Source organism: Sinocyclocheilus grahami, unplaced genomic scaffold (genome assembly GCF_001515645.1).
Source record: "Sinocyclocheilus grahami isolate Dianchi unplaced genomic scaffold, SAMN03320097.WGS_v1.1 scaffold64.1, whole genome shotgun sequence".
NCBI classification, from domain to species: Eukaryota; Metazoa; Chordata; class Actinopteri; order Cypriniformes; family Cyprinidae; genus Sinocyclocheilus; species Sinocyclocheilus grahami.
The window spans coordinates 1417960-1432080 of NW_015505243.1; the positions used below are offsets into that span (position 1 = coordinate 1417960).

The 14121-nt window shown below is 37.9% G+C and overlaps 1 protein-coding gene across 1 annotated transcript in view; it reads right to left on the reverse strand.

Annotated features, from left to right (window-relative positions):
• The window catches only part of LOC107584894 (plexin A3), a 114647-nt gene that overhangs the window by 18594 nt on the left and 81932 nt on the right, over positions 1 to 14121 (reverse strand). Inside the window, exons 8-19 of the mRNA XM_016271664.1 lie at positions 13646 to 13836; positions 12540 to 12688; positions 12325 to 12445; positions 10587 to 10723; positions 9258 to 9425; positions 8647 to 8740; positions 8304 to 8543; positions 7592 to 7735; positions 3571 to 3805; positions 1904 to 2046; positions 1146 to 1402; positions 168 to 234 (exon numbers count right to left, since the gene is read on the reverse strand). Of these exons, the coding sequence (XP_016127150.1) occupies positions 168 to 234; positions 1146 to 1402; positions 1904 to 2046; positions 3571 to 3805; positions 7592 to 7735; positions 8304 to 8543; positions 8647 to 8740; positions 9258 to 9425; positions 10587 to 10723; positions 12325 to 12445; positions 12540 to 12688; positions 13646 to 13836 (1946 nt within the window). The remainder of the gene's footprint in view (positions 1 to 167; positions 235 to 1145; positions 1403 to 1903; positions 2047 to 3570; positions 3806 to 7591; positions 7736 to 8303; positions 8544 to 8646; positions 8741 to 9257; positions 9426 to 10586; positions 10724 to 12324; positions 12446 to 12539; positions 12689 to 13645; positions 13837 to 14121) is intronic.

Consider the following 14121-nt stretch of genomic DNA (forward strand, 5'->3'; position numbering starts at 1 on the left):
AGATTTATTAGCAGGCTTTGCGATGAGTCAAGCCGTCAAAAACGTCACCATGCCAAAATCTTCTCGCAAATAAGATGCTTGTTAGCCAGAGCACATTATTAAATGTGCTTTACATAGCACATTATTAAAACTGACTGAAGGTTTATGTTAGAAAACACATCACAAACCTTGAGGAAGCGGTGAAGGAGGAATGTGAACCAGTTGGTGAGCATCTTCTCAGCCACAGACTCAGTTCTGACAAAAACAAACACAATCCATAAATACTAATTATGCTGTGTGGTTGCTAAGGTTTTCTGAACAGTTGTTATGGTATTGCTAGGTGGTTGTTAAGGTGTCCTGAGTGTTTTTTTTAGCATGTTGCTTTGTAGTTGCTAAAGTGTTCTGGGTGATTGCTAGGGCATTGCTAAGTGCTTGCTAAAGTGTTTTGTGTGGTTGCTAGGGTGTTGCTATGCAGCTGCTAAGGTGTTTAGGGGGTTGCAGGGCCTTACTATGCAGTGTTTTTTGCATGCTGCTATGCAGTTGTGTAGTGTCGTAAGGTGTTCTGACTGGTTTTTATGGCATTGCTATCCAGCTGCTAAGGTGTTCTGGGGGTTGCTAGGGCGTTGCTATGCAACTGCTAAGGTGTTTAGGGGGTTGTATGGCTTTGCTATGTGGTTGATAAGGTTTGCTGGGTGTTTTTTGCTTGCTGCTATACGGTTGCATAGTGCTGTAAAGTGCTCTGAGTGGTTTCTAGGGTGTTGCTATGCAGCTGCTGAGGTGTTCTGAGGGGTTGCTAGAGCATTGCTAGGTTACTGCTAAAATGTTCTGCATGGCTTTTAGAATGTTGCTATGTGGTAGTTAATGTGTTCTGAGGGGTTTTCTAGTTAAAATATTTTGGGAGATTGTTAAGGCATAGTTAGGTGGTTACTAAGGTGTTCTGGGGGGTTGCTAGGGCGTTGTTATACAGCAGCTAAGATGTTGATGTGTTGCTAGGGTATTGCTATGTAGTTGCAGGTGTTCTGGTCGTTTGCTAGGATGTTGTTATGCAGTTGCTAAGATATTCTGGGGGTTGCTAGGGTTTTAATATTTTTTTTTTTACAAGAGTGATGATGAATCATCTAGAAACTTTGAGTAAGAAATTTGAATTATCATGCTCCACCTCTTACCGTCTAAGCAGCAGTTTGGGGTGGTTATGGTTCTCCAGGTTCTTTTCGATTAGGTCGGCAAGAAGCTGTTTGAGAACCACAGTGGCGTACTCCATCCGTCCCTGCAGCGCCGCCATGAGGAGGGAGGCCACGTTGCCGCGATCCCGCATGGAGAAGGACCTCTGAGCCTCTAGTGTGTGGATGAAGGTCAGAAGGAACATCTTGTTGTGCAGCAGTTGACTGAACAAGCGTAGGGCCTTCTCCACATTAGCCGGAGACTGAGAGGAGAGGGAACGTTTGATTAAATGAAAGAAAAAGCAGGAGAACAAAAACACAAATGGAAAAGCAAGACAGGAAGGAGATGAGAGAAAAATGCGCAACAACAATTGTTGCCTGAATGCATACTCGAAAAAAAGCTCCGTTGCGGTGAGATTTAATTATTCGCTGACTATTTTCAAAAAATGTTTTGTTAAGGCACGTCTCTAGACGGCTATTCCACCAGGGCCTTGCAGGGCTGCTGATTTCATTCTGCCTGAGGTTTTAATTAAAAAGCATGCTGAAAGAGGGGCGTTCGCTCTGAAGCTCACTACTGAGACAGCAGTACCGTAGCTTCAGAGCTTAGGGGATCTTTTTAAAGCACATCTAGGGTTTTTTTTTTGGCAGAATGATTAAAAGAAAATGGTCTATGAGTTGTGGCAACCTACTATTGGCACTTGTGAGTGACAGACGACACCTGGGGACAGAGAAATTGAATCAGGAGGTTTTAAAAGTTCCCTTACATCCAGCTCCTTTAGAACGGGGTGTTCTTCGATGCCAGGGAACATCACTCTCATGGTGTAGGTACGATACTCCAGGAAAGGGATCTTCACACCGTCCATGTCGTTTGTCAGCTCTTGGATGTCTGTCTGCAGCTCAGCAAATGCTGAGAGTAATAAAGAACAGAAGAGATATGCATCCATCAGACTGAAGAACACCTCATATGCAGTGACAGACAGATATACTAGGAGGATATTTGACAATATTTTGAGATTTCTGGCATTAGCTACAATATGGTAAGAAATGGTTATTTTGTGTCATTTCAATTTCGTATCTGAAATTTATGAACTTCATGACAGAAACACTGAAACTAAACAAGATTCTAATTTAATTGGTTTCCTTTGCAACTATTAGCTGTAGTAGCTGGTTGTTTTGTTGATGTTAATCAAACACTCTTTTCTTGTCTAACAGGGCAGTTTTTTACGTTCATCATGGAATCAGGCTTGGGAGATTAAATTAAATTATCCATCACTGATTGAAAACAAGAAAATTGAAGTCATTTTTCTCTGTAATTGAGTTGTAGTGCACAATAATATTGACTGCTCTCGATTTTTTAAAAGTGAGTTCAGTACTACAATAAGTAAAAGGGATCTTTTTTGTATTTCTGCCATCATTAAATTATATATTGTAAATAAATAGTATATTACATAATTAAGATTACACAAAACAATACATGGCTGTATTTAAATGAATAATTATGTTAAACAATATTTACTATATACATACATACACACAAACATATACACAGTGCATATATTACACTGAAATATATTTTAAAATGTAATTTATTCCTGTGATGGCAGAGCTGAATTTTCACTGAAAAAATCAGACGGGAGCCATTACTTCTTCAGTGTCACATGATCCATAAGAAATCATGCTAGTATGGTGATTTATTCTTATTTTCAATGTTGAAAACAGTTGTGCTGCTTAATATTATATATTATTATATATTAATATTTTTTTTTTCAGGATTCTTTGATGAATAGAAAGTTTAAAATAACAGTATTTATTTGAAATGAAAATCTTTGTAACATTATAAATGTCTTTACTGTCACTTTTGGCCAAGTTAATGCATCCTACATGTATTATACTGTTACAAATTGTAAAACTGCACCCTCTCTCTCTCTCGCTTTATATAATAGCACTTCTGGTATGAATGCAAACAGTTTCAGTCAGTTTCACTGACAAAAGACACAGAAATGAAAAAACTTTCAAATCGCATAAACAGAAAGTTGCATTCATTCCAGTATCTCATGGCATTCTTTTAACAAATGCATAAATAACACCGCACCATGTCTGCCTGAGCTACAGATCCTTTTAAAGCCGTGAATAAAACCAGTATCAAAGGATGAGGACTTTATGACGTCATGACCCAGTTCAATCCCTCCACAAAGACTGCGTCAAACTGCAAGAATCCAGGCTACTGCAGTGCGAGAGACGCATCCGACTCACTCCCGTTCAGTGCCCACGGGAGACCTCGCGCACAATAAAATAAAACATCACAGCTCCATTTGATTTATCCTATGGGTTAAAACCATTAGTAGCTCATTAAAACACTCTGCACACCTGTCTGAAACAGCTTGGCATGGGCCATATGCACCACAGATGCTGAACTAGCCCAAAATCATACCTTCCTTGCACTCTAGCGCGACCCGGGACTCCAGATTGTCCATCTGCAACTGTAGGCGTTTGAGCGTGCGGTCGGCATCCCTCGTCTTGCGCTTGTAGGCGATGAGCACGGCGATGATGGCGATGAGGAGGACGCCGCCGCCGGCTCCGATCCCGATGATGGCAGGCAGCGTAAGAGTGCTGTCGGAATAGATGTGAAGCGTTCCAGGAGAATATTCCAAGCCGCCCACGAGAATCTACACGCACAGACAAAAGAAACTATTAGAATGGGTTGAGTGCAAGGCCCTTCAATCTAACGACCCTGTCGGGTTTAGTGGGTCATAATGAGAGCTTTTGATTAGCTGAGGGCACTCATACTGTTTCTTCTTGAATGAAATCAGTTCACAATTAGAATTACTACAGAATTATGCACTTGTTTGACACGTTCACGTCGCGATCCTCCACTTGCGGCGAGAGAACAATCGCTCACGCCTCCGTCAGACACCGTGACCACTAATCCACATCAAATTACTTCAAAAGTCACTTTGGCACAGGTGTGAAGGCAATTAGGCAGAAATCAGCACGTAATAGAGGTCTAGTTAGAGATTCTCGTCCGACTGAGGCTAGGTACCGGGAGCTCAGCCTTGCACCATTCGCGGACCAATTAAACGCGGCATCCAGCCATCTGTCTTAACAAGTTTCACCTTTCTGCGGCTGCTCGGGCCCCGCGTGGCTGCATGAATTATTGAGACCCGGTGATAGAGGGGAACAAAGTGAATCCTGGAGCGCTGTCGATATGTGTCAGGTCATTAGCTGAGTGATCCCAGCACTCTGGATCCCACTATGTCTCTCTCTCTTTCATTCTTTTTTCCCTTTTCTATGGCTGTTTCTCCACACTGTGGATTCACTAACTGGAACTCAACTGAATAATCGGCTCTTTGATACACGTAATCTTTCTTTCCACAGAGTTAGTGCTAATCAGTCATTCAGGAAGGTCTTGGATCAAATTAAGTGGTGTAATGTGAACGTATACCTTATATTTAGAGGAGAAGGTCCTGGATTTGAATAGAATTGACTTATGATGCTATTGACCAGTTTTGAAAGTAATTACTGTGATAAGGTTTGCATTCAGGAAACTGTATTGGCAAAATGTTCAGTGATTTAAAACGAAATTTTCTGAAGAAATTCATGTCATGATGCTTGAGTGCGCGCTGAGGCGTGGCTATGTATGCATATCTATGTAGCAATATGCATATTGATTTTGATTGCTTCTATTGTCCTCATTTGTAAGTCGCTTTGGATAAAAGCCTCTGCTAAATGTCTAAATGTAAATGTAGTTCAGAGGTGTGAATCTTTGTTCAACTCGATTATGTTCAATTCAATTCATGATTCGATTTTTTTGATTTAGCGATTTTTGCATACATTCAGAATGATTCATATATATATATATATATATACAGTGGGTACGAAAAGTATTCAGACCCCCTTAAATTTTTCACTCTTTGTTATATTGCAGCCATTTAAGTTTTTAAGTTTGTACCAACTGTATATACACATTCAGTACACACAAACACACACACACACACACACACAAGTTAAATATTATATATATATATATATATAAATAAATGAATGAATCCCCATTTATTATATTTATGTACATTACATTTATATTTTCAGACTAACACTTATACATTTAGTCTTATAACTATATATCCAAGATTTATAAATATATTCTTTGTGTATATAAGTAAGAAACTATATAATTAATATATACATTATATAAAATATATACATTATACTCATTCATTAAATTTACATTTTCAGGCTTATAACTAGGCTTATATTTGAGGCTTATATTCTGGATTTATAAATATGCATTCAGATTTCCTATAATTTGCTCCTATTTGACTTTTCATATATATATTAATTCATATTTCAAGATTGATACAAATTTTTCCTCGTTTGGCTCTCAGCGAAGGCGGTCGCATTTTCTCCCTCTCTCCTCCCCGTTACCTTCCCTGCTTTTGCTCCTCTCGTCTTGTCTACTGTCTTGATTTTGAGAGACTCTCTCCGCACTGCTCTCCAGACTAAAATATTATATATATATATATATAAATAAATGAATGAATCCCCATTTATTATTATATTTATGTACATTACATTTATATTTTCAGACTAACACTTATACATTTAGTCTTATAACTATATATCCAAGATTTATAAATATATTCTTTGTGTATATAAGTAAGAAACTATATAATTAATATATACATTATATAAAATATATACATTATACTCATTCATTAAATTTACATTTTCAGGCTTATAACTAGGCTTATATTTGAGGCTTATATTCTGGATTTATAAATATGCATTCAGATTTCCTATAATTTGCTCCTATTTGACTTTTCATATATATATTAATTCATATTTCAAGATTGATACAAATTTTTCCTCGTTTGGCTCTCAGCGAAGGCGGTCGCATTTTCTCCCTCTCTCCTCCCCGTTACCTTCCCTGCTTTTGCTCCTCTCGTCTTGTCTACTGTCTTGATTTTGAGAGACTCTGAACTGGCACCTCTCATCAAAAAGCCACATGATTTGATGCATCATTCATGACAGCGGTGCAGGGTAAAACGTGATAAAGTACTAAAGTTTCATACTTAAGGATAAAGGGTTTATTCAAATGACTAACACAAGTATGAGCAACAATAATAGTGATGATTTCCTGAGCAATGACCACTAATGAGAGCCATTATTATCAATAAAGGGGGCTGAACGTGTCTCAAATGCTCTTTCGAAGCATATGTCAGGGCTCAGAAAGGTTATGAAGGATTCCTGTCTGCTGCTGGGAGAACAGGCAGCTAGGTTACGTGGGAAATTGCTTGTATCAGCGCTCCCTATAATCCTAATAAGTACTTAATGTACGGCGAGCCACTTCCAGTTGACCTTTATGTTTTCCATTTAGCATTAAGGTAAAAAATGGCCATGCGGCAGTGGCTTATTAAGAGATTGATTAAATGAGCGGCACAATGCCCGAGTCCATGCAAACCAAACATTCAGCATTTTCGCCATCTTACGGCCATCCATTCATTTTCTGCCACCTTTATTGGTTGATATACAATAAATAAGGAGCTGTAAATTCTCAGTCAGTGCAATGAGAGGTGAGCATGTTTTGCTCTTCACCAGCACGAGAGGCTCCTTAAACAGTAGATTAGGTGTTTATAATGCATAATGGGAAACGTCCTAACTGCATGATCCTCACCATCACTCGCTGTTCTCCGGTCAGATCCGGCGAATCACAGAGCAGCTGAGATTCCGAGACGGTTAACAGACAGGGCGTTTCTCCAATCATCACGCTGTAATTCAGGCGGGCGTTGCCAGGAGCAGGAGGGATGAGATTCTTGCCCTTTTTACAGATAAAAGCACAGAAAACTGAATTCACCAAAAAGTGATCAATATAATTTGAAACGTTCAGGTCACCCCAAAATAAAAACATTCCATATGATATAAATCATAAATTACATAATATAAATCATATATAATTATAATATATAGGAAATAATTGTATATTTTTTTATTCAAAACAAAGCATAAAAAAAGAACATAATATTTTAAATGCATTTAAGAACATTCAGATTTTCAATACTGTGACATTATATTTTTATTGTAATTTAGCACATTTAAACTCCTTTCCTTAAAGTATACATCATGGTCGTATTTGGTGTATTAACTTTAATGTATGAAAATTTACGAAAAAAAAAGATGTGATCAGTGGCTTATTAAGAGATTGATTAAATGAGCGGCACAATGCCCGAGTCCATGCAAACCAAACATTCAGCATTTTCGCCATCTTACGGCCATCCATTCATTTTCTGCCACCTTTATTGGTTGATATACAATAAATAAGGAGCTGTAAATTCTCAGTCAGTGCAATGAGAGGTGAGCATGTTTTGCTCTTCACCAGCACGAGAGGCTCCTTAAACAGTAGATTAGGTGTTTATAATGCATAATGGGAAACGTCCTAACTGCATGATCCTCACCATCACTCGCTGTTCTCCGGTCAGATCCGGCGAATCACAGAGCAGCTGAGATTCCGAGACGGTTAACAGACAGGGCGTTTCTCCAATCATCACGCTGTAATTCAGGCGGGCGTTGCCAGGAGCAGGAGGGATGAGATTCTTGCCCTTTTTACAGATAAAAGCACAGAAAACTGAATTCACCAAAAAGTGATCAATATAATTTGAAACGTTCAGGTCACCCCAAAATAAAAACATTCCATATGATATAAATCATAAATTACATAATATAAATCATATATAATTATAATATATAGGAAATAATTGTATATTTTTTTATTCAAAACAAAGCATAAAAAAAGAACATAATATTTTAAATGCATTTAAGAACATTCAGATTTTCAATACTGTGACATTATATTTTTATTGTAATTTAGCACATTTAAACTCCTTTCCTTAAAGTATACATCATGGTCGTATTTGGTGTATTAACTTTAATGTATGAAAATTTACGAAAAAAAAAAGATGTGATGTAAGAAATTGGGAATTTGTTTAATTTGAAAAAATCCTAAATTAATTAAATTCTCTTATGGTCTTTTTCTTGTACAATAAATGTATAATTTTGCATGATGGAAAAAATGATATCAGAGCGAAATATGACATAAGACATAAGATACACCAAAATTCAAAATGAGAATGTAAATACAGGATGGTGAGATTATGACAAAGGTCATGCCTTCAAGATGATGGGTGATCCTGGTTTGACCTCCAGAATCCCAGCATTCCCAAGGGGATCAAAGGTGGGGTTTGGATAGTATGTGAAAGGAGTTCCATTGAGGATGAGGAGAGCGGACACATGGTCCAGGATGAAGCCAAACTCATCCGGGTGAACTCCACAATCTGGAACCTGGCGTTTGGTGTAGATGATGCCCGGAGCCAAGCACGTCATCACGGAGTCATTCACCACCGCACAAACCTACAAAGGAACATCCCGACATTTGTTCTTATCACGTAAACAACAAGCTGTCCATAATGCTGGTGGGGGCAGAGAGGAGAAAGACAGCTGGTGGGGAACTCACGTTTGTGGTCTCCACTCCTCCATATTTGGCTCGGACTTTGGGTTCCTGAATGGTTAGCAGATTGGTTCCTGTGACCGTGAGGGTGGTGCTGCCACTATCAGAACAAACAAGCAAGTTTCATACCTCGAACTGAGTGACTCTGCATATATGACTGTGTGTCTGCTTCTAGGGAGTCAGAATTTAGGCTCTAGTGAATAGTAAGCCGTTTATTCTGTACTGATATAAGGCAATCACCGATTACAATGCGCTAATCATATTTTCATCCTAAATGGTGTATTGACTATATATATATTTTTTTATATTTCATCAAACTAAAAATAAAATATTTCACTCAAACTATTTTGATTATCAGTACTTGAGCTTGCCATATATTCTTTGTGCTAATTAGACTACTGAGTCATTGACATATGCTAACTCTCTATCGGAAACAGCTGTGAGTTTCTGTCCTCATGCAGCATTTCAGATCATTCATTTATGAAATTCTATTAGGCTTAGGAAGCTGTCTTTGAAGTTAGCAAGACATATTAGCCTGTGTAGACCGCAGACTGTGAGGTATCTCACTAGGGTTTGGAACAGAGCCAATAAGCGTGTGTGAGATTGTGTTAACGTACTTAATGATGCTCCAGTTGGGTTCTACGCTGGAAACGGTTGGATCTTCAGTGTAAATGTATCGTGTATCGCTGGTGACCTCGGCCTTGTCAATGAAGAGCTTGACGGATGAAGCTCCAGAGCCTGATGCTGATGGTGGTGTCATGCACACTATCTCACGCACCGTTCTCCTGTTGGAACAAAACATGAAGTTAAATTATACAAAACCAGAAATATTTGAAGCCATTTTCATAATTGTGTCCATTTTTATTTGAAATTTTGAAAAATGTATCAAAACCTGACTGCATAAACAGCCTAAACCAGCCTACAGTGGTTTGCTGGTCTTGTCTAGCTTTAAGATGGCTTATTTAAGCTGGTGTTTATCTGGTCAGTCATATGTCTAAAAACCCTTTCAGAACCATCAAAATAGACCAGCTTAACCATCTTGCCCAGGCTGGGAGACCAGCTAACCACTGTAGACTGGTTTAAGCTGTTTTTTTTAGACGGTTGAGAGGACCTCTAATGTGTTTTGGATGCTGGTTTTTCTACCAGCAAGACATTTTTGGCCAACCAGTCTCACCAGCTGAGTTTTGTTGGTAATCAACATGGCTAGACCAAAATAAACCAGTCTAAACATGAATGAGAATACATGCTGGTCTTTTTTCAGCCAGTAAATTGCTTTCAGACTGGCTTTAAAGGCACCATTAATGTCAGATTTAACGATCTAGAACAAATGAGTGTTTAATCACACAATTACAGAAATTGCTTATTTCTGGCAAAAATGTAATCATACGTTAAATTAAAAAATATATTTTTTTCGTCTTCTAATTCTACAGTCATTAAATGTTCAAATATTCAAATATTTTAATCAATTTAATTATTACTGTAGTCATTGAGTATTCATTAAAAATAGATAAACATTTTATATATTTATTTTAATATTTAATGGATATTTAAATGCCAAATGATTGGCTGAACTGAAAATAGAAATTGAAAAAAAAAATATATATATATTTTTAATTTACTTCATTATTTTTTTTTTTCATGTATACTTATGGCTTTGTATACTTATAAGATGTCTTTGGTCAACCAGATTCACCAGCTGAGATTTGTTAGTGAATTCCGAGTATGGGTTACCATACTTGGCCACACGTCACTAAGCAAATGCTACTGCATTTTAATCACCACATGCAATGCATCAGGTTTCCTGGTACATGAACATGTGGACATATTTGAGGACAGCCATGCACGTTCATTTAGTTTCATGTGGAAATGACACATATCGCTGTATCTCACAGATGTTGAGGGACACAGATGTGATCCGCACCCGAGCTGACAGAAAAGCTGCTCACCTGACAAACAGACACTCTTCCTGGGCCAAAAACACGGTCACGGTGCTCCCGGCATCCAGATGTCGGCCTGAGATAGTCAGTCTGGTCCCGCCGGACACGGGTCCTTTCTCCGGCCGCACCCGGCTGAAACTCGGAGTCTAGAGGGACGAGAAAAGCAGCGCTAACTTCCGAACAGATGGAGCTCACGAAGCGAGATACAGACGCTCCAGCGTGCACTTGTTTTCCTCATTCTGGTACTACACGAAGAGATTACACTCATCACTGTAATAGAAATGTCCTGTTTGCTCTCGCGCCGTGTAGGGCTCGTTTGTTTCGGCGCAGGACCTGTCAGAGGCCGTCCTCTCGCAGTAATTAGTTGCATACCTGCGTAATTGGTCGGAGTGTGCGTGTTCATTTGCTTTACCCTTCTACACGACTGAAGCTGCCTGGACGCTATTGAATAGATGTAGAGGGAATCCAGGCAGGGTCATCTATATATATGTGTGTGTGTGTGTGTGTGTGTGTGTGTGTGTGTGTGTGTGTGTAAAGCTCCTGGGCTCGGGATAATAGACTAATGCTTTATTCCTGCTAGGCACCACTTAAAACTCAGTGGGGAGGAAGGGGTAATTGTGTCATTCTTTACATCCCCCTTCCCTTCAACTACATTATCACATGGGCTCCACCAGTTGATTTGATTGGCTAACAGGATGTAGGAGTGGGAATCCTAACGATTCATTGGTTTCGAGTGCAAAATTGGATTGGCTGAGTCTCAAAGGATGGATTCGTATTGATTAGCTGCGCGTAAATCACCACAAACAAAATGTTAGCAGCAATAAGGGAATCGATATGAAAAGAATGATTAAAATATAACCGCTACGTCTAAAATCGAAGGAAGCGCCTCACTGGCCAGTCAGGTGCCGTTTTGTGTATGAAGGCACCTGGACACTGCTTTAAAAAGTACGTCGTCACATTTAATATTGTAGAACAAATCCAAGTGAGTTTAGAAATAACCCATAGAGTGTTTAGTAATTACGATGCTTATTTCTGGAAGAAATGGAATCAAAAGTTAAATTAAAAGGAAAATAAATTAAAATTGAAAAAGTAAAAAATAAATCTATAGTTTCTTTTCAATTAAAAATCAGCACTTTTGCCATTAAATATAAAGAGAAATAAATACACTTGTATATAAAAATGATAAAAGTGATAAAATTATAAAAATTCTACATAATGGTAAATGAATCATAATGATAAATATTAAAGATAAATAAATATTTATTCTAAAAATGGTTAAAGAAAGTCTAATAAATATAAATAAATGATGAATTAATTAATACTAAAATGGTATATAAATAATATAAAAGATACATATTTAAAAGACAAAAATGGTAAAAATGATCGATAACTTAATGAATAAATAATTGGTTAAGAAAATAACATTTAAAATAAAAATAATAAAATACATATATTTTAACATACCTATTTTTTCAACTTTAATTCCATTTCAACTAAGAAATAAGCACTGTAGTCATTACATTCTTTATAAATAAATAAAAATGGACATTTTGACTTTTTCCAACCACTCTGGCATTTCTTCTGTCAACCAATCGCTGAACTGCACACACAGGATTATGAGATTGAATTAGGATTTGTTTCGATGCCTTCCTTCCTCCATACATTGCCTGATAAGGCAACATTATTCAAGTTTCAGACAGAGCCAAGATGTTGTCCCTTTCCTAAACAAAAAAAGTAGAGGACGTACCACAAAAGAGTATGTCTGAGACGACTGGGTTCGATACTCTGCACTGCAGTCTCCGATACACAGCTCCACCGGACCACCAGGGGGACTCGACATCAGAGATTCCTCCATATCACACACGATCCTGCAGGCCAAGAAAAACATGGAAATCACTCCTGCACAAAACACTGTCCAAAAACTAATTCAAAATAACTAGCAACACTGGAAGCATAACCCACCTCTCAGCGCTGATGTATTCAGAAGCAGCAGGGTTGCAGCGAACCCCCGCCACACGCACATGAGTGATCTCTCGAACCTGCAGCCCCAGATTCTCTCCTTCGATGGTCACGCGTGTGCCACCCTCCTTCGGCCCCGTCAGTGGACGGATCTGTGAAGAGATGACGGCTTTCCATTGGAGGATATAAAAGAAGCAAATTCTAAGAGCTTTAAAGGTCACCACTTTGAAAGGTGCAGTCTGGGATATCGGTCATGCAGGAGGATTGTGTATTTCATTTGTGCTTTTAACCATACTTTAAGGGACGATTTACTAAAGATGACAAACAGAAGATACAAAAGAGGACATCTTCAATGAGGAAAAAAGCCTAAATGTAAATAAATGAAAATACATACATTTTGATTCTAAAAATAATAAATTAATAATAAATTAAATATTTTTTACTTCTGAAAATGGTAAAGAAAATACTAAAGATGGATAGATTGATTAATAAATAAATAAATCATACAGATAAATAATGATAAAAAATATTTTTATTAAAAAATTGTAAAAAACTCAAATGAAAATAAATTAACATTTCATTTTTGTAACATTAATACAAAAAATGTTAAATAATAAAGATAAATACATATTTTCAAAAACGGAAACAAAAACGGGTAAAAGGTAAAAAAGACAAATTAAAGAATATGTAAATAATTCTAAACACATTAAACAACCAAGGTAAATAAAGATGTATAATAAAAAAATAAAAAATAACTGCTGTAATTCCAAAAAAAGTAAAATAAATAAATAAATAAAGATGAATGAAAAAGCAAACAAATAAATAAAAATAAAATAATTTTAATTCGAAAAACAGTCTATATGAAACAAAAAAAATCTCAATACACATTCCAGGTTTTATTGTGCATAATTTATCAGGGCAGATTGTTTAGAAAGCAACAACAATCTCTAGAATGACTTTCTTCTTGACAGAAATTATTTACCACCTACCTAGTGTCCCTAACATAATTTCTTTCCTCATTGTTTACTTCAATGTTTTGGTTAGGGCTCATCTGAAAACAATACAAATCTATTGTCCAGGATGGCTCTCAGATGACGTGTGTGTGTTACCTTAGTGATTCGGGGATGGCTGCAGCGTACGTTGCGCCGTCCCTGATGCATCCAGTTGTGTTCGGGTGATGGACAGTGTTGCTTCAGGAGACACTTCTTATCGGCCAAACACCAGCCACACTCAAACATGCTGTCTGCCTTCAGACAGAGTCCACAGCTGTCCCTCTGAGCTTCACACTTATACAGGAGAGCTGCATCCACACACACACACACACACACACACACACACACATATATACACAGAGAGAGAGAGTGAGAATATAGCCGTGCTCTCAGCTGGGCAGTTAAACGCAGGCCATGTTTGGAGTGGTGCTAGCTGTGTGGTGCCAATCGATAATTGAACTGTAAGGGGAAGGTAGCAGAGGCGAAACCCACGCCTGCTTTCACTGTGCCGTGATTCATGTGCTGCCCACACAGACTAATAACTCTGACCCGAGGCCTTGAGGAAGCAGAAAACCAAGGCGTTCTGCTGTAGT